We start from the raw sequence: 26,120 nt of genomic DNA on the forward strand, positions 1-26,120 counted from the left end.
CACACAGGTTGCAGCGGAGACACTTGCGGCCTCTGGGAGCAGCAAAGCCAAACCGAGAACTGCGTACGCGAGAAATGAAAATCCCGCGAGAAGATTGAACGTCTGCAGCCAGGGCCTGGGTTGTGCGACTGATTGGACAGTGAGCAGGACCCCGCCCCGGCGCCCCAATTGGATAGCACCGCCCCCTACGCCTTAAATGACAGGAGAAGTGGTAAGAGTGAGGCTAATTGCAGAATGGAGTGGGAAGGGGAATTTGTTGGCCACGGCCCTGGCACCCCAGCCTTTTTCTGCCCCGCCAGTGGATTTGGCCGCCGGAGGGAGGTGAGGGGGCGCGGGAATATTTGCATTTCAGCAGAACTTCCTTAGGCCTTAACCAAAGCAGATACTTCCTGTACTCAATGGGGTTATTTCCTCCTTCTTAACAATTGTGCGCAGGGAATTCCAGGTTCGGTATGCAAAGGAGCTATCGGCTTTCCTTAGACCAGAAGGGGAGCCCAGACAAGACTGGAACAGAAGGGAGGGCATGATGTTCTCAGGGATCAGGAATTTGAGATGAGGCTAAGGGAAGGCATGGCAAGGCTTTCTCATACCATAATCTCTCAAACTACTTATTTTCAGCTAAGAAAATTAAAAATCGCCAAGAAAATAAAAACATTAAATGTATGGGAAAACTGGAGTTACATGGCAGCAAAATTCTATAAAGGAATCAAAAGGGAAGTGTGAACTAAAATAAAATGTTAAGGCTCACCCCCCCACGGGCTGACTGAATGGACCCCCTCATGGCCAAAGGAATATCCTAAAACTAAATTGCCTGCCAGGAGGAGGGAGGTCAGACATGCCTCATCATGCCCTCTTCCCTTCTTGGGGACATCGTTTATAACCCATTAACAAGCCTAAGGGTATGCAAGACAAACCTACAGGCCCTCAATTTACACAAATCTATGTCCTGTGGCTTATCTCTGATAAACAGCAACTATGTTAAAACATGCCAAGCCCTTAGACAAAGCTTCATGTCTTTAACCAATTACAAGCCAAAGAATCTTTAAACCCACCTATAACCTGCAAGCCCCCCCCCACCCCCTTCGCGATAGCTAACCTTTTCCGGCCAAACCAATGTATGAGTCCCACGTATTGATTTATGACTTTACCTGTAACCCCTGTCTCCCTGAAATGTATAAAACCAAACTGTAACCCAGACACAGCGAGTCCACTTGCTCAAGGCCTCTTGGGCGTGGCTCCAGGTCATGTCCTCAAATTTGGCTCAGAATAAATCTCCTTAAAATTATTTTACAGAGTTTGGCTTTTTTTCCATTGACAGAAGAAAAGCAAACATTTGAACTAGCTCAGATAAGCATCATGCTTTATGACATTTCACAAGGAAAACCCGAATTCAGAAGGTAACACATATTACCAAGCTTGAGAGCTAGAAACTGCCTGGTGAAGTGGAGCCCCAGAGTAGATCAGACTCTGATGATGAGGCCAGGAAACAAGGATTTAACTCTTTGAGATTAACATGCCCTTCTGTGCTATCCTCACAGTGTAGAAATATCTTTATTTTCATAACATTCTCCTTCAACATCTTTATTTTCGCCAGCAGGAAACTCACCTGAAGTCAGTTTAAAATTCTGACCTAAATAATCTGTCAAATTCATAAACCCTTAAGAATTCCATTAAGGAATACTACCTTAATGAGTCTCTAAATCTGACCTTCACATATTTTGTTCATATATAGAAGTTACAGTCTGATCTCAGCGACTCTGTAAATACAAAAATCAAAAGTGCAGAAAACAGCTCCAGGCAAGGAGAGGTGCAACCTCAGAAAGCACAGAACCCCCTCCCCCCACCAATAGAATTTGCATGTGGGTCTCCTGCTTTCCTGTGCTTTATGGCTTCTCAGAATCCACACTCTTATGACTGTTCTGAGCAGCTGGAGGCCACCTGTAGGGGAGGGCAGGCTGCCAGGGAACTCTTTTCAGGCTACAGACTAGCCTCAGCTTGGAGTCACTATCCTCTGGCTCTGCTGCCCACTGTAGGGTGTTCACCTTCTCACCAACATTGATCAGTTAAATGAGACAAAGACCCTCAATCCCATTGTTTCAATAAAAAATAAACAGTGCTAGGCATGGTGGCATGCACCTATAGTAAGTACCAGCTACTTGGAAGGCTGAGGTGAGAGGATTGCTTGAGCCCAGGAGTTCAAGACCAGCCTGGGCAACGTAGTGAGATCCCAGTCTCTGCTTTACTCTTGTGTTTACCTTAAAGTAGAGGAAGAAAATTACAAAATTGTTTACATGGACTTAAAAACTGGCAAACAATTATTCCTTTGAGAAAACAAAAAAGCCAGCAAACTATTATTTTCACATTAATAGTTATGTAAGACAACTAATAAAACATAAACTCTCCCCCTTTTCATCTGTTTCAGCAGCTCCATGACCTTCACAGTTCATGGTTGTCCCCAGGTGTTCTGTGCCTGGGGATTTACATGTCCAGTTTACCCATTGAAAACTCTCTTCACCTTATCGGCACCATCATTGACCCATCCAAACATTTCTATTTCTGTAGGTAGGTCTTAAGCTTTGTGTGAATAACCTTTCCCTTTCAAGTAAACTAACTAGTCCCAGGTTAAATGCACCTGTAGGTTTCTCATTTCTTTTTTGTTTGTTTGTTTTGAGACAGAGTCTCGCTCTGTTGCCCCGGGTAGAGTGCAATAGCATGATCAGAGCTCGCTGTAACCTCAAACTGCTGGGCTAAAGCGATCCTCCTGCCTCAGCCTCCCAAGTAGCTGGGACTACAGGCAACACCACCACACCCGGTTAATTTTTCTATTTTTTGTAGACACAGGGTCTCTCTCATGCTCAAGCTGGTCTTGGAACTCCTGGCCTCAAGCAAGCCTAATGCCTTGACCTCCCAAACTACTATCTACTTACTATTCATTAAGTGGAAGCGCATGATTCTAAAGGTCTTCAACCTCTTCATCTTCACGTTGAGTAGGCTGAGGAGGAGGAAGAGTAGTAGTTGGTCTTACTGTCTCAGGAGTGGCAGAGGCATTAGAAGTGAAGATGAAAGAGGAGGCAGGTGAGGCAGGCACACTCAGTTTAACTCACTGAAAAAAATCCACACGTAAATGGACCCATGCAGTAAAAACCCATGTTGTTCAAGGGTCTACAGTAAATATAATGTAAATTTTAGACTGTTAAAAATATAAAAACAAGCCAGGTGCAGTGGATTGTTCCTATAATTCTAGCTACTCAGGAGGCCAAGGTGGATTGCTTGAGCCCAGTAGTTCAAAACCAGCCTGGACAATATGGCAAGACCCCCATATCAAAAATTAAATAAAAATAACAATGTTAAAATATAAAATTAATAAGTGATAAGATAATAAAAGGCCAGGTGTAGTGGCTCACACCTGTAACCCTGGCACTTTGGGAGGCTGAGGTGGAAGGACTGTTTGAGGCCAGGAGTTTGACCCCAGCCTGAACAACATAGACAGAACCCCGATGCTACAAAAAAGTTTAAAAATTAGCTGGTCATGGTGGTGAGTGCCTGTAGTCCCAGCTACTCGGGAGGCTGAGGCAGGAGGATTGCTTGAGCCCAGGAGTTTGAGGTTGCTGTGAGCTGTGATGACACTGCTGCAGTCTAGCCCAGCCAACAGAATGAGACTCTGCCTCAAAAAATAAAAAATAAATAAAAATAGACATTATGCAAGTTATTTCCTGTGACCACAATGGGTCCATACAAGAGATGCTTTGTATAAACTTAGCCTTATTAATAAATAACAGAAGGAAAACTTGAAAATTCAAATTTTTGGAAACTAAGCATTAGCTTATACAATAAATGTATCAAATAACAGTCAAAATTAGGAAATATTTAGAGATATATCACAACGAGTTCTGTCACTGCTTCCTCCATCATTTCACATCGCAGCCTCCTGGGCTTGCTGCAGAGAAATTTTCCAAAGAATGGGGTGAGTGTGGATTCCTAAATATATTTCCCAGTAAAAAGGCAGAGAGTGGGATTGAGATGGAAAAGTTAACATGTAGAAATGGCCACAAGGACCGATCCAGGAAAGACATGATGCTGATGCCCAAGGATTAGGATGCTTCCCAGGAGATCCCACTTGGATAAAACCATTGAGGAATGTCTTTATATTTCAGAAGTGCAAAAATTCCAAGATCTTACTTGAGACACCTGGTGTGAACTCAAAGACAAATTGTGGCAAACCTCTCACTTCTATTCAAGTGTTTGTGATACGTAGGCAGGTGTGGCCACAAAGAATGATTCCTATCATCTTACAAGGGGTTTCAAGACAGGCCTCTTGGAGCCCTAAGTCCTTTTTTCCCCAGTCTTGTAACACTTCCCAAGCAGAATCTCATGGTACGATTAACAGAAAGAAATATGGCACACCTAAAACTCAAGGCTCCAGAGAGTTTTAAAATTCTTCTAGCACATGAAAGCATTTTTGTTGTTTTTTTTCCATTATGTTCAATATACACATGTACGATTTTAAGTGTAGCTATGAATTTTCACTAGTGTGTAATTATGCCACCATCAAGATGCAGAACACTCAATCATGTGAAGACTCCTGTGATTTCCGTTTGCACAGAACTCCTCCATCCCTGGTCACTGATTTGGGCTTATGTCCCTACACCTTTGTGTTTACTAGAATATTACATTACATGGAACACCACGTTGAGTCTCATTTGTCAGATTTGATGCTACATTTTTAAAAGTGCATAATTATGCAAAAGTTGTAATGTTCTCCTGATTTTGATATTTTTGACAGTGCCCAGGACACCTGGTGACACATTTGGCCATGACACTGAGAGATTATGAGATATGTGAGTTTGGGTACGGCCCTGTGCTTCCTTGCACTTAACTTTCTTCCTTTGTAAGATGGAAGGAATAATACGGGCAAGAGGAGAAAAAAAATCAAACAAAAAAATCATGAGGCCGGGCGAGGTGGTTCACGCCTGTAATCCTAGCACTCTGGGAGGCCGAGGCAGGAGGATCCCTCGAGGTCAGGAGTTTGAGACCAGCCTGAGCAAGAGCAAGACCCTGTCTCTACTAAAAAATAGAAAGAAATTACCTGGACAACTAAAAATATATAGAAAAAACTAGCCAGGCATGGTGGCACATGCCTGTATTCCCAGTGACTCAGGAGGCTGAGGCAGAAGGATTGCTTAAGCCCAGGAGTTTGAGGTTGCTGTGAGCTAGGCTGACGCCACAGCACTCTAGCCAGGGCAAAAGAGCGAGACTCTATCTCCAAAAAAAAAAAAAAAAAAAAATCATGAAATTCCATAATCTCAACAGTTTGAAGAAAACATAAGTTGGAACTGAAAAAAAATGGACAAAGACTGGATTTCCTTTATTCTTTAATAAAACACAAAATGGTTACATTTCTCCTTCCCCTTCCATAACATGTGCTGAAGTCTAAGCATATGAAAATGATACCTGTGAATTATAAAATAAACTTTGGAATGTTGTGGATCATTAAAACACAATGCGTTCAGCTACTCTTCTCATATTAAGACATTAAACATTTCCCACTGTGAGGACATCAAATATACTTCCATTTCCACTAAATTAGGATATTACTCAAAATGATGAGCTGTCTGAAGCTCACATCAATTATTACTTGCATAATTGACTTGCACACATCCGTAGATCTTTTTAGTGTTTCAACCAGGCAATTACCATATACTTGCATAGATATCACTCTACTCATAGGAAAAACGCATAATGGACTAGTGCTCAACTCCAGATTTTATTGTCCACTTGAAGGTTTCTCATATTCAATGTTTCAAATAATGGCAAACAATGACAGAGTAAAGAACAAAAGATGAAAATAATAATTCACATGAGACTTACTCTGTGGTAAACCTTACACATTAAAAAGTGATGCCAACTATTAGCAAGGAAAATGAAATAAACAACTTTGTCTTCCCCCCAAAAGTAGCATTTCCCATAGGAAAGAAAGGCAGAATATATATAGAGTATATGATATCTAAAACCTGTCACATGAGACCAGTAGGAAAACCCCCAAAATTAACAGACACATTTTTCAATGGTGATAAATCACAGAACTATTGAAAAACCACATAAAAATGAAACCTACCCCGCATATTTAAAAGACATTTTGATTCACCCATGGATACAACACACTTCAAAATGGAAGGAGAAAAATTAACTTATTTAGGAATAAATTTTTTGCCTTTTAAACAAATACACTATTGCTTAAATAGTACTTACAGAATTATGTTCCCTCAAGGTTACCTTTCCAGGGTAAGAACTAGAAATTCTTGGTCCAGAGACTCACTTTAAGCATGAGCTACTGATAAAGGCAATATATTTATAACTTTTATAATATTTTCTTCAAGTTGTGTATATTCTGGAACATTCTACGTAGACTACTTTGCATCAGGCTCTTCATCTTACTTACATTTATAGAATTTCTCTACAAAGGGGGTTTTCACGACTTTCAAAGTATTTGTTGTCCAGGCACAGTGGCTCATGCCTGTAATCCTAGCATCTGGGAGGCCAAGCTGGGAGGATCAATTGAGCTCAGGAGTTCGAGACTAGTCTCAACAAGAGCGAGACCACTTCTCTACTAAAAAAAAACAAACAAACAAACAAAAAAAATTAGATTAAAACAAAAAATAAAATAAAGGGAACTGGGAAAATGGAATGCTTTCCCACATTCCTTAGGTTCATAGAATTTCTCTCCAGTGTGAGTTCTTTCATATATTCCAGTGCACTTGGGCTACATGAAGGCATTATCACGTTATTTACATTACTACAGCTTCTCTCCGGTATGTTTTCTTTCATGTATTCGAAAGGAACCAGAACGACGGAAGGTTTTACCACATTGCTTACATTCATAGGCTTTCTCTCCTTTGTGAATTCTTTCATGTCTATGAAATGAACTGGGAAAAGCAAAGGCCTTCCCGCATATCTGACACTTATAAGCTCCATTTCCAGTGTGCATTATCACGTGTCTTCGAAGGCTTGTGGCACAAATAAACATTTTCCCACATTCCTTGCATTCATAGGGTTTCTTTCCAGTGTGAGTCATTTCATGATTTCTAACAGAACTGCGAGATCTAAAGGCTTTCTCGCATTTTGTACATTTATAGGGTTTCTCTCCAGTGTGAATTTGTTCATGTTTTCGAAAAGTACTGGAACAACTGAAGGCCTTCCCACATTGCTTACATTGATAGGGTTTCTCTCCAGTGTGTATTCTTTCGTGTATGCGAACTTCACTGGGGTAATCAAAGGCTTTCCCACATACCTTACATTTATAACGTCCCTCTCCAGTGTGCATTATCATGTGTCTTCGCAAACTCATAAGAGAGAATGCTTTCCCACATTGCTTACATTCATACAGATTCTCTCTATTGTGAGTCTTTTCATGGCTTTGAACAGGATAAATAAAGGCTTTACCACATATTTTACATGTATAGGGTTTCTCTCCAGTGTGAATTCTTTTATGTATTTCAATGTAATAGGAATACCTGAAGGCTTTACCACATTGCTTGCATTCATAGGGTTTCTCCCCAGTGTGACTTCTTTCATGTATATGTAACAAACTGGGATAAGCAAAGCCTTTCCTACAAAACTTACATTTATGAGGTCCATCTCCAGTGTGTGTTGCCATGTGTCTTCGAAGGGTTTTGGGAGAAATAAAGGTTTTCCTACATTCCTTACAATCATAGGGTTTCTCTCTAGCATGCCTGTGAGGCCTTTCATGTATTGGGAAAGAGTGGTGATCACCGAAGGCTTTCTCACATTGGCTACGTGTATATGGCTTCTCTGTGAATTCTTGATACTCATTTGGTTCCTGTTCAGTGTGATCTCTCATGTGAAATGAATGACCCATGGCGATCTCTCCACACACACTGCTTTCACATGCTTTTACTGCAGGAGTTTTCTTGTGCAGAACACGCTCTGGAATCTGGCTCAAGGTTTCTCCACCTTGATGCCCTTCTTTACTTTCATGGAGTTTCTCTGCCATATAACATCTGTAAAAAATGTGAAACACATTATTGAGGATTTATTTATAAAGGACTGTACATGTGTTAATAGGTTTTAAACTTAAATTTTTAACAGTATCAGGGGAAGTGTAGGCTTTGTGTCCTGTCTTGAGTTCTTTGATGTGAATGAACTGAATGCTCTGCAAATGGCTCAACTGCAGCTATTATCAAAACAGTGGTATTCATACAGGGTTTCTTAATACTGTTTCCAAGGGAACCATTTTGCTAACAGTAAACATCTATGTCACTTTTATGTGTATATTTTGATGACAATTTTCTAAGAATAAACAAATTTGAAGCTGGGCTTAACTTGTTATGTTTGCTTGTTTTTAACACTTTCTGATATTCTAAGATTCTCTCTCAAGGAAATCGCCTTCTCTCCTGAGTGTAAATTACCTTAGATTTCTCCCTGGATTTTTGTATCGATCTTCACTGTCCTGGTCTTCCAATTTTATTCCTAAATATAAACCCAGAAAAATTATAAAATTATAGAGAATTATTAGATTGTCTGTTCACAGGACACTTTAGCCATGCTTTATTTATTCACCAAAGCATTCCCCTTCCATATTGCCAATCACTGAACAGTGTTGATGAACAAGAAACACTTGTTTTCTAAATCACTTAAGTGAAGGAATAATATCCTTACCTACAAAGGACAGGTTCCTCAAGGTTTCGCGCATCACATCCCTGTAGAGATTCTTCTGGGAAGGATTCAATAAAGCCCACTCCCCTTGAGTGAAGGTCACAGCCACATCCTCAAAGGTCATCGACTCCTGAAATATCCCACATGTTCAGAGGATGGGTAAAAATGAACAGCCCTGATGTATAGTCAATTCATAAGAGGTTCATATGCTGCCGTGGTCTCCAAGCATTTATTCTATGACTTGGTCATCTGACTCTAATTCTCTGTCTATACTCACTTCCTCCCACATAGCAATTCTGATGCTAGAATTGAACAATTTAGTAAAGTAACAAATGTGCAGGAACATTCCTCTTCAGGAATGCCTGGGACATGCCTAATGTCTCTCCGTACAGTGAGTCTGTAACACTAGTCATAATAAAGTCGTACTACTTAGTGTGCAGAATAACAGAGATAACATTAGCAGTCCTGAGACTGCTTAGCTTTAGAAATGCTTTTTCACAAAGTTTGACTTTTGACGATATTTGGGAACTGGACTTTTAGGGGGACCATACCAGCTTATCTGTTAGGAGGGGCTCAGTGTGCCTAAACTGTTATGCAAACAACATAATATTTGTGCAACTCTTGTCTTCCCTCTGAGAGTTTGGAATTTTCTTCTTTTGTTGTTTTTCTTGAGACAGGGTCTCGCTTTGTCTCCTGGGCTAGAGTACAGTGGTGTCATCCTAGCTCACTAAAACCTCAAACTCCTGGGCTCAAGCAATCCTCCCATCTCAACTTTCCGAGTAGCTGGGACTACAGGCATGTGCCACCACATCTGGCTAATTTTGGTTTGGTTTTTTTTTTTGGTATTTTTGTAGAGACAGGGTCTTGCTACATTGCTCAGGCTGGTCTTGAATTCCTGGCTTCAAGTGATCCTCTGACCTTGGCCTATCAAAGTGCTAGTATTACAGGTGTGAGCCACCACACCTGGCTGAGTTAGACTCTTGTTACATGCTCAGGAGAGGGTGTATATTTCCTTAGCCCCCCAAAACCACCCTGGGCACGGAATATCTAATGAGCTTCCCTGGTATATTGTATAATATTTCACAGGTTTTGTCACAATTTTTTTCTTGGGTAATTCAGTCCATCCTATGTGATTAGACTAAGAGAGAACATTTGAAAGCTGGAACCTGGTTTCCTATAGACCAAATTTAATTAAGTATGACGAAAGGTGAATGAAAGATATCTCAACATCCTAATGGAGAAATTTTAAACATTTTATTGGATAGTGTCAACGCAAAAGGACATGGGGGAAAGATGACACATGTTATTATAAGGAACTCAATGTCACTAAGATGATACCTCTCACAAATATTTATAGAGTTCCTTGAATCCCACAAACAGACCTTTAAGAAGTCAGCAAAAACTACTTCACCAAACCTAATAGAAGTATCAAATGTCTAACAATGGTAAAAATCTTCTGAACAAGGAAGTGACAGCTTGCATAATATAAATAAAAGGTTTTGAAACTATAATATTCAAGACACCATACTACTAACAGACAGATAAACAAATAGACCAAGGAAAAGGAAAAGAGTTTTCAGTAAGCCACCATATATATGAAAAGTTGATTGCTGGCAGAGCAAGGTTTGTGGAATTCTGGCAGAATTCATAAGCACTTTAATACATGAGGCAGGGACAAACTAATATCTAACTGGATAAATGCATTGTATTCCCCTCTATTCCATGGACAATAACCAATTTATTGTGCAGGTAGATGTGAAAGATAAAATTAGAATGCTTTGAAAAGTCCCAGGCAAATGTCTTTTTGATGCAAGAACAGAATTTTCTCATATAAGAAAAGTGCTTGCTTCAGCAGCATGTATACTAAAATTAGAATGATACAGAAAAGATTAGCATGGCCTCTGTGCAAGAATGACATTCAAATTCATGAAGCATTCCATATTTTTCTAGAATATATAACAGCTCCAACAATTCAATAGGAAAAATCAAATAATCCAAATAAAAAATGGGCAAAGGGTCTGAATAGACATTTCTCAAAAGAAGACATACAAATGGCCATCAAGTGTATGAAAAAATGTTCAACATCGTCAGTCATCAGAGAAATGAAAATCAAAACTACAATGAGATATCATCTCACCCCAGTTAAAATGGCTTTTATCAAAAAGGCAATAATGAATGCTAGCAAGGATGTGGAGTAAGGGGAACCCTCGTACACTATTGCTAGGAATGTAAATTAGTGCAACCACTATGGAGAACAGTATGGAAGTTCCTCAAAAAACTAAAAACAGAACTACCATATGACCCAGCAATCCCACTGCTAGGTATATATCCAAAAGAGGGGAATTCAGTATATTGAAAAGATATCTGCACTCCCATGTACTTGGGAGGCTGAAGCAGGAGGATCACCTGAGCCCAGGAGTTGGAGGCTGCAGTAAGCTATGATGACACCACTGTACTCTAGCCTGGGTGACAAAGTGAGATTCTGTCTTTAAACCAAAGTAAAAAGGAGCAAAATAAAGAGTTAATTTAAAAAAACAACCAAGATAGAAAGAAAAAATAAGCCATAGAGATATGAACTGGAAAATTTAAATACATGAAAATTAAGGAAGGTAAAATACAAAGCAGGAGAAATATCTCTGCAATACATGCCAATATAAAAGGATTAGGCCGGGCGCGGTGGCTCACGCCTGTAATCCTAGCACTCTGGGAGGCCGAGGTGGGCGGATCGTTTGAGCTCAGGAGTTCGAGACCAGCCTGAGCAAGAGTGAGACCCCATCTCTACTAAAAATAGAAAGAAATTATATGGACAGCTAAAAATATATATAGAAAAAACATTAGCTGGGCATGGTGGTGCATGCCTGTAGTCCCAGCTACTCGGGAGGCTGAGACAGGAGGATCGCTTGAGCTCAGGAGTTTGAGGTTGCTGTGAGCTAGGCTAACGCCATGGCACTCACTCTAGCCTGGGCAACAGAGTGAGACTCTGTCTCAAAAAAAAAAAAAAAAAAAAAAAAAGGATTAGTGTGCAGCACAGAAGTGAATGAATACACAATTAATTTGTGGAAAAGTAACCAAAACATATTTAAGAGAAGATAAAAGACCACATATGACAAAAAGACCATCTATCTCCTGGGTAATAAGGAAAGGGCCACATAAAATGTCAAGCAGATTCCGTTTCACCATAGTGATCAGAAGGACAAAATTCGCCAATCAGGTAATGCCAAGTGTTAATATGACCACATCAAACAAATAAGCAATCATGCACGAATGAAGGAACAATCAGTTGCTATTTGTAGTAAATTAAAGAGTGAAAAGTGCACCTGAAAAAGCTCAAACACCATAACCGACAGAATGGATGAGTAAATCGGATGGCCAAAAGCCTTAGACACTTGAGCGTGTGAAATACAGTGGTGCAAAGGAATCACAGATAAACCTTTTTACTATAATAAATACTCACCTACACAAAGTTTAAAAGAGGTAAAACGAAAAGAACACTGCTTGGTGACAAATAACAAATGTTAAAGATTCTTTTTTTTAATAACCAAACAATCAGGAGAGTAGTCACCTGCGGGGCAAAGCAGACATGAGTCATAGAACTCTTAGGAGACTTTACGACTACCTAAGGCCCAGGTACGAATCTTGATGAGGATTCCAAAGATATTTATATTGTTATTATGATGAAGTCTTACCACATCCTTTTTATTCATTCGTTTGTGAATATATTTATACATGATAAAAATGTAAAGAAATACATTTTAAAAAGGACATAATTTGTACATGTTCATCTGCTATAAAATGTAGAACTCTAGTTTTATTTTTTTTTTTTTTGTTGAGACAGTCTCACTTTGTTGCCCAGGCTAGAGTGAGTGCCGTGGCGTCAGCTTAGCTGACAGCAACCTCAGACTCCTCGGCTTAAGCGATCCTACTGCCTCAGTCTCCCGAGTAGCTGGGACTACAGGCATGCGCCACTATGCCCGGCTAATTTTTTCTATATAGATTTTTAGTTGTCCATATAATGTCTTTCTATTTTTTAGTAGAGACGGGGTCTCGCTCAGGCTGGTCTCGAACTCCTGACCTTGAGCAATCCACCCGCCTCGGCCTTCCAGAGTGCTAGGATTACAGGCGTGAGCCACCGCGCCCGGCCAGAACTCTAGTTTTAATTCAGAGATTTGACAGCATAAAACACACACAAGGCCAGGCGCAGTGGCTCACGCCTGTAATCCTAGCACTCTGGGAGGCCGAGGCGGGAGGATCACTCGAGGTCAGGAGTTCGAGACCAGCCTGAGCAAGAGTGAAACCCCGTCTCTACTAAAAAATAGAAAGAAATTATCTGGACAAATAAAATATATATAGAAAAAAAAATTAGCCAGGCATGGTGGCACATGCCTGCAGTCCCAGCTACTCAGGAGGCTGAGGCAGGAGACAGGAGGACTGCTTGAGCCCAGGAGTTTGAGCTTGCTGTGAGCTAGGCTGATGCCACGGCACTCTAGCCCAGGCAACAGAGTGAGACTCTGTCTCAAAAAACAAAAAACAAAAAACAAAAAAAACCACTCACACAAAATAGCAATACTCACAGTATGAGCTCCCCAACAAGCAGCAGGCCATAGAGCATGACAGCCATCAGGAAGCAGAGCTGGTAAGTGAGTCAGAACAAAATAAGACAGACATGGGGTGGGCAATGTCCAGACATCCGGCTAATGGGACTTATTTTTAGGGTCACCACTGAGGTGTGGTTCTGATGTTGAGAATGGTGGTTATGTGGTACACTGTGGGAAAAACCCACTCAGTGTGTTCTTTCTAGTCTCTCACTCAAAACCAACAACACAGAAGACTTCTGTGGCCACACATGTGGAAGTTTTCCCCACATACCATGCAAGCAATAAATTCTAGAGGGCACATCGAGTCAATTCAACTTCAACACTATCTACCTGGAGATAGCATCAGATCCCACAGGTTGAGGGCTTAGTACCACAAGACTGCCCCCCCCCCCCCCGAAATCAGTCACAAATCTGGGCCTCTGAAATTTCTGGCCTTTTCAACAAATAGGACCAAATAGTTTTACTGCTGAAATTCTATCAAACATTTAAGAAAGAATTAACACCAATCTTCTTCAAACTCCTTCAGAAAATTAAAGACAAGGGTATATATCCAAATTCATTGTCTGAGTCCAAAATTATGCTAACAAAGATAGCCAACAACAGGAACTATAGCTGCAGACAAACATCTGTTATGAATACAGTCGTCTCCCAAAATCCATAGAGGATTGACTCCAGGATCCCCCGCAGATATCATAATCTGAGAATGCTCAAGTGCCTTATAGAAAATGTTAGATGTGGTGGTGAGCGCCTGCCGTATCAGCTACTTGGGTGGCAGAGGAAGGAGGAGAGCCTCAGCCCAGGAGTTTGAGACCAGTGTAGACAACATAGTCTCAAAAAATATATATTTAAAAAAAAAGGCCATGTGTGGTGGCTCACATCTATAATCCTAGCACTCTGGGAGGTTGAGGCAGGAGGATTACTTGAGCTCAGGAGTTTGAGACAAGCTTGAGCAAGAGTGAGACCCTGTCTCTACTAAAAACAGAAAAATTAGCAGAGCTTCATGGCAGGAGCTTGTAGTCCTAGCTACTTGGGAGGCTGAAGCAGGAGTATTGCTTGAGCCCAGGAGTTTGAGGTTGCGGTGAGCTACAATGGCACCACTGCACTCTACCCAGGGTGATAGTGAGACTCTGCCTCAAAAAAAAAAAAAAAGAAAAAAAAAAGAAAAGAAAAAAAAAATCACTAAAAAAACCTGAGAAACTTTCTATAGTTTCTGTATAAATATTACTTTCACTTTATTTTGTTGGCTCGCTCCTAAATTCTTTCTTGCATGTAGCCAAGGACCCACTTGGACTTCAAGGGGCTCCCAGTATTACTTTTCTGTGTCATCTTCCTGGTAACCCAGATGGGACCAAGGGAGACCACCCAGACCCCAAATTAACACAGTATGGCACTATTCGGACTGGAAGGACGGGTAAGTCTCCCTTTGTCTGGTTTGGTTTCTTTTTGGATTGTTTTGCTTTCTAAAATGTCAGACTCTGTTATTCCATCACTCTCTTTCTGACTGCCCCCCCAGTTGCCTCGGGGTTTTGGTGTTTGGGAAGGGACTCTCTTTTTTGGTGAATCCAAGTTTAAGGCCTGAAATGGGCCTCTTGGGAATGATTGCTTTATTTTTCTGAAAGCCAGGCCACCTAGTGCTCTCTGCCAGTGTTTAACATTTTACCCCCTTATGACCTGTCTTTGATTGCCCCAACACGAAGACTTACCATTTTCCCAGCAACTGGCTGACTGTTGCTCTTTAGGTTGTTTTTTTCCAAAACCCTTAAACTCCAGACTTATCCTTGGTATCTTAAGTGAGCTGGCTTTATAATTTCTCTAGGCCACCTGTGAGCATGAAAACCTATTTTTCTGTCTGAGGCTTCTTCTTGCTGGCAGTTAGGCTGTTACTCTTTCTATTAACTTTCTTTTTTTCTCCCTTTGCCCAAACTCCAAGTGATTTCTTCAAGTCAGACTATAATGTTACATTGGAATCTTACATGTGATCTCAGACTGAAGCCTGGTCTGCACTTTGTATGTTGTAACAGTCGTTTTCCTGTGTTCTATCTTTTCTCCTCTAGCCTTTGTGCCTTCTCAGCTGCACCAGCCTTGACTCTGCAAGGTCTGGCCACTGTTGCCTTGTTGACTTTCTTAAAGGAAAAGGGCAGGTGGAAATCTTGTACTTATTAGTTCCACCACAGGCCTGAAAAAGCCCCCCCCCCCCCCCCCCCCCGGTCTAACAGAAAGTCTGTTCAGGATGGGAACGACAACAGGCATCCCAAAGGACTCCCGACTAGGATGCCTCCTCGATAACTGGAATAAATTTAAGTTTGAAAGTCTAAAAAGAAAAAAGTTTATATATTTATTTATTCATTTTGTAACACTGCATGGCCACAATACACATTGGAGGATCAGGCTGGTAAATGGCTCCCTAAAGTATAATACCATACTGCAGCTAGATTTGTTTTGCAAAAGAAAGGGAAGATGGGGGAGGGGAGGTCCCCTATATTCAACCTTTCATGGCCCTTTATCAGGATCCTGACTTGAGGGATGGGTTCAGGATGTGCCCAGCCCATGTAACCTCCAGGCACCAGGAAGTCACACCAGATATTCTGGAAGACACTCTCCTGGCTTCCCACTTAAACGGCCCATGCCACCCTAGGGACCTCCCCACGCCCCACCCCCAGTCTCCCAACTCTGCCACACAGGGTTCTACCCCAGGGCCATTCATTGGATATACCTTCTCCCTATCCAACTCTAGGCCTAACTTGTAACACCAGGAGTGGAATCCCACATAAGCCTCCAAAGTCCAATCTGTGTCCGCTATGAGAAATGGCTCATGGGGATGGAGGAACAATTAGGGTACACGTTCCCTTTTCTATGTCAGATTTGGCTATATGCAAGGAGAAGTTTGGCCGATTTTCTGAAGATCCTGGGAGATTTATTGAGGAATTTGCTAAACTGGCTATGACTTTTGACCTAACATGGCAGGGCCTGCAGATACTATTGTCCATCTGTAGAAGAAAAGCAGAGAATCCTGAGCACTGCTTGAGAGTACGCAGACAGGGTGGCAGCTCGAAATCAAGGCCATGCCATATACCGCGTAGGGGGAGACCCTGTTCCCGACCAGGATCCCTAGTAGGATTACCAGAGGGGATCCATATATGGAGAGCATAGAAATCATGTGGTAACTTGCCTGACAGAGAGTATGAAAAAATGTGTGATAAAGCCGGTAAATTATGACAAAGTTAGAGGGGTGACCCAGGGAAAAGATGAGAACCCCACCTTATTTCAGAGTTGCCTAATTGAAGCCCTGAGAAAGTAAACTAACACAGACCCACATTCTCCAGAGGGACAGACCCTTTTGGAAATGCATTTCATTTCCCAGTCTGCTCTCAGTATCAGGAGAAAACTACACAAGGCAGCAATGAGCCCCAAACCCCTATGAATCAGCTTTTGGATATGGCCTTTAGGATATACAATAATAGGGACAGGGCGGAGGAGGCAAGAAAAAACTAAGAAATAATCAAAAGCCCCAGGCACTGGCAGATACATTAAGCTCCCTGCCACTCAGGGTTACCCACCCTATAGGAAAATGGCAAGGTCTTGGGATCCCAATCAGAGTGTCTTCTGCAAACAAGAGGGCCGCTGGAAAAAGAATTGCTCCATGCTCCGAAGGGAGCCTGGGCCGCCCAAGCCCATGATGATGGAGAAAGCAAAGGACTGATGGGGCCTGAGATCTCTCACGGCTCCTGTTGGACATCTCAATATTGGCCTTTGCCAGTCTCTATGTAATACCCCTATCTTTCCAGTAAAAATAAAATAAAATAAAATGGGGGGCCGGGCGCGGTGGCTCACGCCTGTAATCCTAGCACTCTGGGAGGCCGAGGTGGGCGGATCGTTTGAGCTCAGGAGTTCGAGACCAGCCTGAGCAAGAGCGAGACCCCATCTCTACTAAAAATAGAAAGAAATTATATGGACAGCTAAAAATATATATAGAAAAAATTAGCCGGGCATGGTGGCGCATGCCTGTAGTCCCAGCTACTCAGGAGGCTGAGACAGGAGGATCGCTTGAGCTCAGGAGTTTGAGGTTGCTGTGAGCTAGGCTGACGCCACGGCACTCACTCTAGCCTGGGCAACAGAGTGAGACTCTGTCTCAAAAAAAAAAAAATAAATAAATAAATAAAATAAAATGGGGAATATAGGTTTGTTCAAGATTTATGGGCAGTTAATGAAGCTGTGATTCCAGTCCATCCTCTAGTTCCTAACCCCTATACCATACTAACCCAGGTACCAGAGGATGTGAAATGGGTTACAGTGTTGGATTTGAAGGATGCTTTCTTCTGTATACCCTTGCATCCAGATTCTCAATATGTATTTGCTTTTGAATGGACTGACCCAAATACTTATAAGACCTCCCAGTTTACAAAGACAGTTTTACCCCAGGGGTTTAGAGACAGTCCCCATTTGTTTGGAAATGCTTTGGCAAAAGATTCAGGGAATTGCAATTCAATAGGGGAACTCTCTTACAGTATGTAGATGAGTTATTAATATCCAGTCCCACTAAGGAGGACTCTAACGAAAATACCATCCAGGTCCTAAATTTCCTGGGAAAGGGAGGATAACGAGTATCCCCTGATAAAGCTGTTCAATAGCTCAAATATCTGAGGTATGGTCTCACTCCTGGAACCAGGACTATCAGAAGGAGGCGATATTTGTACTTCAGCCCCCTCACAGTAACAAGCAGCTGAGAACTTTTCTAGGAATGGCAGGGTTCCGCCAGATCTGGATTCCTGGGTTTGGACTTATAGCAAAACCTCTGCATGAGGCTTTAAGAGGATCAAATCATGAGCCTTCAGAGTGGAACAAAACTTGCCAACAAGCTTTCTAACCTTAAAGGAAAAATCAGGGACTGCCCCAGCTTTGGGATTGCCGAATTTAGAAAAACTCTTCACCCTTTCTGTGGCTGAAAGGTAAGGGCTAGCCTTGGGGGTCCTTACTCAAAAGCTTGGAAATAATCCTAGGCTTGTGGATTATTTTCCTAAACAATTAGACCAGGTGGCGACTGGATGGCCTGTATGCTTGCGAGCCGTAGCCACCACTGCCCTATTGGTAGAGGAGGCTGGTAAGTTCACCATAGGACAACAACTGGAAGTAATGACTCCTCATCAGGTATAGGGAGTATCAGAAGCCAAGGGACACCAATGGCTGACAGGAGGACATCTGCCTAGGATCAAGCCCTTTTGCTTGACACCCTTAAGGTATGCCAGGTTTTAAACCCTGCTATCCTGTTCCTTGATTCTACCTCTCTAGAAGCTATCCATTCTTGTACTGAAAGTTATAGACCAGACTTAATCCAGTAGGCCCTACCTCAAAGATGAACCCCTGCCAAACCCTGAAGTTGAATGGTTTCCAGATGGAGGTAGCTTCATCCATGAAGGAAAGAGAATAGCTGGGTATACTATAGTTAATCAACAAGAGGTTATTGAAGCTAAAGCTCTGCCTCCCCAAACTTCTGCACAAAAAGCAGAGCTAATTGCTCTGATTAGAGCCCTCCAGTTAGGAGAAGGCTTAAGAGTCAATACATATACAGAGTCCAAATATGGATTCTTAGTACTCAATGCCCATGTGGTTATATAGAAAGAGCAGGAATTGTTAACAGCAGAAAGCTCCCCTATAAAACACCACTCTGAGATCCTAGAGCTTTTGGAAGCAGTCCAACACCCCAAGGAAATAGCCGTCATTCATTGCAGAGGACACCACAAGGGAGAAACCTCCATTATTATAGGAAATGCTTTGGCAGATAGGACAGCTAAGGCTGTAGCAAAGAGGGGATCAATATTACAGTCTCCAGTACTAGTACTGGAGAAGCCATGCCTGTCAGCACCACCTCATTATACAGCCAATAAAGTCAAATGGGCTGAACGGAGGGGCCTACAAAAGGACTCCTCTAGGTGACTGTTGAAGAAGGAAAACTCCCAGAAATGGAACAATGGAAGGTATTTAAGCACATCCAAGACTCATCACATCTGGGATGAAACTCTATTTAGCTTCTCCCACACATGTCTTTTAGTAGGGGTTTGTTCCAAACTATAAAGGTTGTTACTGAGGCCTGTGAACTTTGTGCCTCTAACCATCCTGGAAGCCACCCCATGCCTCCATCTTTACTCCAACCCGTACAATACCGAGGCACATACCCAGGAGAAGACTGGCAAATAGATTTTACCCAGATGCCACCCTTCAGGGGATTAAACTATTTGTTAGTGTTTACAGACACTTTCATGGGTTAGATAGAGGCTTTTCCTACCAGGACAGAGAAAGCGTTGGAAGTGTCCAATGCTTAAAGAAATCATCCAAGACTTGGACTACCAAGAAGTTTACAAAGTGATAATGGGCCTTCCTTCACTGTCAAAGTGACTCAGCAGGTCTCTTCGGCCTTAGGCATTACCTATCATCTCCACTCCTCCTGGAGGCCTCCATCATCAGGTAAGGTGGAGAAAGCCAATCATATCCTGAAAAGGACATTAACAAAACTTTGTCAGGAGACCTCTGAAAACTGGGTCTCGGTCTCTCTCCTATGAATTAGGATAGTCCCCCAAAGAACCTTAAAGCCTCGTCCATTTGAAATGACTTATGGGAGGCCCTTTCTAACCTCAGACCTCTTATGTGATGAAAAAACTCAGAGAACCCTAACCCATATTAACCTAAGTCATGTCCAAACAGCCTTCCAAACATGTGGAAATAAAATATTACCCTCCCCCTTGAAGGAAGAGGTCAACTCCCCTACATAACCAGGAGACCAAGTCTTATTAAAATCTTAGAAAGAGGGATCTCCTGATGACCAATTGCACCCAAAGGGGAGTGGTCCTTTTCCTGTATTACTAAGTACCCCCACTGCTGTTAAACTTCAGGGAATTGTCAGCTCGGTACACTTATCTAGGGTTAAACCTTTTTCTCCTGAGCCATTTCAGACAGGCCAGAAGAAAGTCCACAAGAGCCTGCCTAGGAAAGTCAACCCCTTGACGGGTTAAAGGCCAAGAGAAAGAGAAACCATCATTCAGCTTCAGATAAGTAAATATTTAGCTTTGGGTTTTAAAGCTGTTGTTGTATTCTTGTCTTCGTTGTGAATAATCCATAGTATATCCTAATATGTCTATTATGGTAGTTGCCATCATAATGCTCTCGGTTTTTATATGAACCTTGTCTACCAATTTCTTTTTTTGACTGAACTCTCGCATGCCCTAGCTGAGGGTCGAAACTTAAGTGACTGTTGGATATGCCATGCTTCATAATTTCTCCAACATTCCAAGCCCCACCCCCCACTTGAGGGGTCAGTGACAAAATTTGCATCACTTCTTCTTTCTCTTTCACTTGTCACATAATCGATGTGTACTCTAAAACCACAGGTGGAAAACAACCCCAGTCTATTTTCATACACCCCCAGTGGCATAACATGTCTATCCTCATAGAAAGGAACGTTGAAAATGAAGGTCAAGGTTTCAAGGCTGGGCCGGGCGTGGTGGCTCACGCCTGTAATCCTAGCACTGTGGGAGGCCGAGGTGGGCAGATTGTTTGAGCTCAGGAGTTCGAGACCAGCCTGAGCAAGAGCGAGACCCCACCTCTACTAAAAATAGAAAGAAATTATATGGACAGCTAAAAATATATATAGAAAAAAAAAAAAAAATTAGCCGGGCATGGTGGCGCATGCCTGTAGTCCCAGCTACTCGGGAGGCTGAGACAGGAGGATCGCTTGAGCTCAGGAGTTTGAGGTTGCTGTGAGCTAGGCTGACGCCACGGCACTCACTCTAGCCTGGGCAACAGAGTGAGACTCTGTCTCAAAAAAAAAAAAAAAAAGGTTTCAAGGCTGGCCAAACTTCTCTTGCCAACCACAGGATAGATCACTGAATAGCCTTAAACCACCTGTTGGCAGAACAAAGGGGAGTTTATGCCCTCGCCAACACATCTTGTTGCTTTTATATTAACTCCTCTGGCAAGGCTGAAACCAGGGTTAACAACCTTTTGCAAGGAGCCAAATACCTTCCAAATGCCAGAACCACATTGCCAGGGGATATGTGGTCCTCCATCAAAAAATAATCTCCCCTCCTTTACCTGGTTTCTCCCTTTACTGGGCCCACCATTGCTATCTTTTTGCTCCTTCTTTTCTCCCCTTGCTTGTTTAACCTTCTTATTAACTTTGTCTCTTCCAGGTTACAAGATTTTCATGCTAAGAGGATGCTAATGCAAGGCGTCCAACCCATCCCACCAGCCAATCCAGAACCTGGAGGCATCCTGCCAGTGGGCCCCAAGATCAGAGTTCCAAAGATTTTTACCTCCCCCCAATGCTAGGCAGAGCCTACGCCCATAACATCAGCAGGAAGAAGCTACAGAAGGTGGACCTTTTTCCTTCTACAACCCCTTGAGATTAAGGGGGAGTATTATTTCTGAGGGGACAATGAGACAGGGAACGCAGGTATTGCTTTGAGTACCGCATCGCTGCAGGTGATGCCTTAGGCATTGCTTTGGGCATTGCTGCAGCATTGCCTCACTGAGTCAGAAAATTTTGAAAAAAAGTTTCTAGTTGCCCCGATCAAAACAAGATGAAGGCAGGGCAAGCTTCAAGGGGTTAGAACCAAGAGGGTGGAGAAACACCACCCTTGCCATGAATATTCCTCCCCTTGTTTAGCCTATTGCTTAAACAGAAAGGCAACAAGAACCAGGGGACTGGTCCTCATCTGCAAGGGGCCGGCTGTCTTCTGCAGGGAGGGCCAGCCTCTACTCTATAGAGTAGACCTTGCAACTTTCTATAGTTTCTGAGTAAATCTTGCTTTCACTTTATTTTGTTGGCTTGCTCCTGAATTCTTTCTTGCATGAACCCAAGGACCCACTTGGACTTCAAGTGGCTCCCAGCATTAGGAATCACTTTCCTGTGTCACCAGCATCCAATTGGCTGATCTCCCATGTGTCAGTCTCCAAAGAATGGAAACTGGGTTGGCAGGGGGAATGCTGAAAGTCCCAAGGGATTACCTTTTTAGATGAAGGGTATAACAGGAAACTCCTCCCACCCCAGACATCCAGCTAGTCCCCAGAGAGGCCACACTCCCCTACCTAAGGCCATCCTCTGGGAGGAATGACCCAGGGACTGATGTTCACTAGACTCTCCAAGAGACTTGGCACCTGTGGTCATACTGAGTCATCCCCAGGCAGTTCTGAAACCCAGGACCAGGAAAAGACAGCGTGTGGGCTGAGGACACATCACCCTGTAAAGTTTCCAAAGGGGAACCTCAACCCAAAGACATTCTGATAAGGTGTCTGTACCTATGAAAGATATTTTTAAAAAAGGAGGAGAGGCACAACGATTTTTTTTACAGCAGATTGTCAGGTGGTTATTCTCTGCTTTCCGCTCATCTGAAATGTTCACAAACAAAATAAGTCTTTTTGAAAAGACCACTATTGATCTGTGGAAAAATGATAAACAATATATCCAGCTGAAACAAATGCACTATGGACAAATAGTTGATAATTATAATGTTGCGTTCTAGAGAGAAGTTGATGTTTGGGAATGCAGGGAGGGATCTGGAAATTTAAGGATTCATTCCCAGCGCCAGGAAGAGCTAGGCTGGGGGACAAGGCCGTGGGTTTGAGACCCTGCCTCATATACGTTTGGAAGACTGTGGAAAAGGGTCTCCCTCCAGGAGAATGGAGGGGATGGGCACCTCCCCCACATACCACAGCCCCTTCCACCCATGACCCCCCATACACCGAGTTGGGACCCTCCCCCGATGGCCCTCCCGCCGTCACCGCACAATCTGGGGACATGCGGGGTTGCAGCTGTGAAGCTGCTCAGAGGGGGCGCTGGGCCGAGGTCACCACGCAGGGACTGGACAGGACACCTGGGGGCCCGGATGGCCATAGGGACTGAGGGGTGAGCTTCACCAGTGGGGGTGACTCGGGTCTCCCACTCTGGAGTGGATGGCTGGGAAGCCCGGCTACCGCCACAAACGGTTCAGGCCCGTTCTAACGAGCCCCTTCTCCACAGTCTCGGGATCCCTACCCCACATACTCACCATTTTTCGGCTTCTGGATTGTCCCTGGGTCTCCCTCCAACTTTTGGAGTCAGTCAGGTCACACCTTGAAAGCGGCCGCAGCGCAGCCACACCTCTCAGAGCACCGCAGATGCGACGCCCTGTGCACACCGCGTGAGCAGATCCTGCGGTTTTGTGGAGCTTCCCGCCCTTTCAGCGGCGCGCCTGATTGGACAGTTTGCAAAATATCGCTGTTGATTGGGTAGAGCTCCAGGCCCCGCCCCCTAGAGTGAAGGCGAGAAAGGCAGGAGGCGTGGCTCAGCGGATCCTATGGGATAGGTTCTGGCCACAGCCCTTTGGGGGCGGGGCTTCCTTCTCCCCGCTGGGACCTGGTTCTCACCCTGGGGATATTGACATTTCAGCAGAATTTGCTTCAGGAGGCCGGGCTCAGTGGCTCACATCCGTAATCCTAGTACTCTGGGAGGTCGAGGCGGGAGGACTGCTTGAGGTCAGGAGTTGGAGACCAAATTAGCCGGGCATGGTGGCCAGTGCTTGTGGTCCCAGCTACTCGGAAGGCTGAGGCAGGAGAATCGCTTGAGCCCAGCAGTTGGAGGTTGCTGTGAGCTGGGCTGATGCCACGGCACTCTAGCCCGGGCAACAGAGTGAGACTCTGCCTCAGAAAAAAAAAAAAAAAAAAAAAAAGAATTTGCTTCAGTCTTTCCAGAGTCCACTCTGGCGTCTTCTTGTCCTCAGAGGGCCCTTCCTTCTTCTTCCTCTTGGACACGGGAGTCACAAGTGTGTGCAGAGAATTGCACACTCACTGTCCAATAGAGCAATCACCTGGCCTCAGAGCATGAGGGCAACCGAGGCCTGGCCAGGCCACACTGGAACAGGAGGAAGGACCTGATGTCCTCCTGGAGTCAGGAATTGAGGATAAGGCATGGCCAACTCTTTTTCACACCTTATCTCTCCATCTACCCATTTCCAGAAAAAATAAATAAAAACAACAACAGGCCTGGCGAGGTTGCAAGACGCGGATCGCCGCCGGGCGGTCAACAAACGCGGGCCTGGCGGAGCGCGGTGGCGCTCGGAGACCGCAAGGCGACCGGGAGCAGCTGGACCCCCGGCTGCGCGCCAGTCAGAGCTCGCGGCGCAGCGCGGCCCGCCGGCCTCTCAGCGTCCATCGGTCCCGAGTGCAGCCCGGAGTGCAGCCAGCGGGCATGACCAACCCACCCGGGGCACCGCTGCCGGCATTCGCAGGCCGCGGGAGAAGAAAGCCCAGCCCCGCTCGGCCCGGAGCCAGGAGGTGACTCGGAGCGAGGAGGTGAACAGGGAGGAAATGGCGGCAGCCGGGCTCACGGTGACTGTCATCCACAGCAATGAGAAGCACGCCCTTCATGTTACCCCCTAGCAGGGCGGCAGTGAACCAGTTGTCCAAGACCTGGCCCAGGTAGTTGAAGAGGCCACGGGGGTTCCACTGCCTTTTCAGAAACTCGTATTTAAAGGAAAATCTCTCAAGGAAATGGAGACACCATTGTCAGCACTTGGAATACAGAATGGTTGCCGGGACAACAAAAGATCTGATATATTCTGTGTTCCCCAGGTGCCACCTAAATTAAAATCCAGAAATGTGGCTAAAAGTGGTTTTTGTTGCAGGCATTTATTTTCATGGACGCTGATGGGAAGATTAAACAACGTCTTTCAATGTTAATAAATTTCTGCAAACTAAAAAAAAAATACTAATAATAATGGTTGCTGGGTCATCATGTTAATTAGAAAAAAGAACAGTCCAGAGGAAGAGGTTGAACTCAAGAAATTGAAAGATTTGGAGAAGTCTGTGGACAAGATAGCTGACCAACTATTAATAAAAGAGTTGAATAAAGAATTTACTGGAATCCAGCAGCGTTTTCTGGCCAAGGATTTGTAAGTTGAAGCCCTTTACAAACTTGATAGGAGAGTAAAAGCTGCAATAGAGCAGTTTATGAAGATCTTGGAGGAGACTGACACACTACTCCTGCCAGAAAAATTCAAAGACAGTAGACTGAAAAGGAAGGGTTTGGTGAAAAAGGTTCAGGCATTCCTAGCTGAGTGTGAGAGACACAGCGTAACAGAACATATGCCAGGAGACTAGCTGCTGCAGTCTGCAAACTTGGCCTTGGCCAAGGGAGGTACAGCAGAGAAAGCCTATGCTGCTCTAAGGAATGGCACCACCAGCTCTGCCCTCTCTGGAACAGAAATTTCCTGATTTCTCCAGGGCTGCCAGGGGTAATTAGCCAATTGCAAATTTTCCTCCTCTTACACCGGTTCTCATTGTCTTTATGATCTTAAAAAGAAAACAAAAACAGGCTGGGCGTGGGGGTTCACGCATGTAATCCTAGCACTCTGGGAAGCCGAAGTGGGAGGATTGCTTGAGGTCAGGAATTTGAGACCAGACTGAACAAGAGTGAGACCCTGTCTCTACTAAAAATAGAAAAATTAGCCAGGTCAGGCTGGTGGTACATGCCTGTAGTTCCAGCTACTCAGGAGGGTGAGGCAGGAGGATTGCTTGAGCCCAGGCATTTGAGGTTGCAGTGAGCTAGGCTGACGCCACTGCACTCTAGCCTAGGAGAGAGAGCCAGACTGTCTCAGAAAAAAAAAAAAAAAAAAAAAGGCAGGTCAACAGAATAAAGTCATTAAGTTCATGGAAAAACAGGGGTTATATGGCAGCAATATTTTATAAAGGAATCACAAGAGAAGTAAAGCAAACAATTGAATTAGTTCAGATAACCAGTCTGCTTCACCTATGGTTCACAAGGAAAACCTGCTTTCAGAAGGCAAAACAGGCCAGGCATGGTGGCTCACACCGGTAATCTTAGCA

At 43.7% G+C, this 26,120-nt stretch overlaps 1 protein-coding gene, 1 non-coding gene and 1 pseudogene across 2 annotated transcripts; 2 read left to right on the forward strand and 1 right to left on the reverse strand.

The window, feature by feature from the left end:
• Nucleotides 1–6,793: 6,793 nt before the first annotated feature.
• Nucleotides 6,794–8,797, reverse strand: LOC138396404 (zinc finger protein 627-like). The gene is made up of 4 exons (XM_069489671.1): nucleotides 8,677–8,797; nucleotides 8,427–8,487; nucleotides 7,109–8,018; nucleotides 6,794–6,940 (listed from the first exon to the last, which is right to left on the reverse strand). The coding sequence occupies exons 1-4, from the start codon at nucleotides 8,795–8,797 to the stop codon at nucleotides 6,794–6,796; spliced, it is 1,239 nt and encodes a 412-aa protein (XP_069345772.1).
• A 1,715-nt stretch (nucleotides 8,798–10,512) lies between these two features.
• On the forward strand, nucleotides 10,513–10,619 carry LOC138381032 (U6 spliceosomal RNA). The gene has a single exon (XR_011232986.1). It is a non-coding gene; the product is annotated as a U6 spliceosomal RNA (small nuclear RNA).
• Nucleotides 10,620–13,280: 2,661 nt separating this feature from the next.
• LOC138396466 (BAG family molecular chaperone regulator 1-like) lies at nucleotides 13,281–25,508 on the forward strand (annotated as a pseudogene).
• Nucleotides 25,509–26,120: the final 612 nt, after the last annotated feature.

Source organism: Eulemur rufifrons, chromosome 2 (genome assembly GCF_041146395.1).
Source record: "Eulemur rufifrons isolate Redbay chromosome 2, OSU_ERuf_1, whole genome shotgun sequence".
In the NCBI taxonomy this organism is placed as follows: Eukaryota; Metazoa; Chordata; class Mammalia; order Primates; family Lemuridae; genus Eulemur; species Eulemur rufifrons.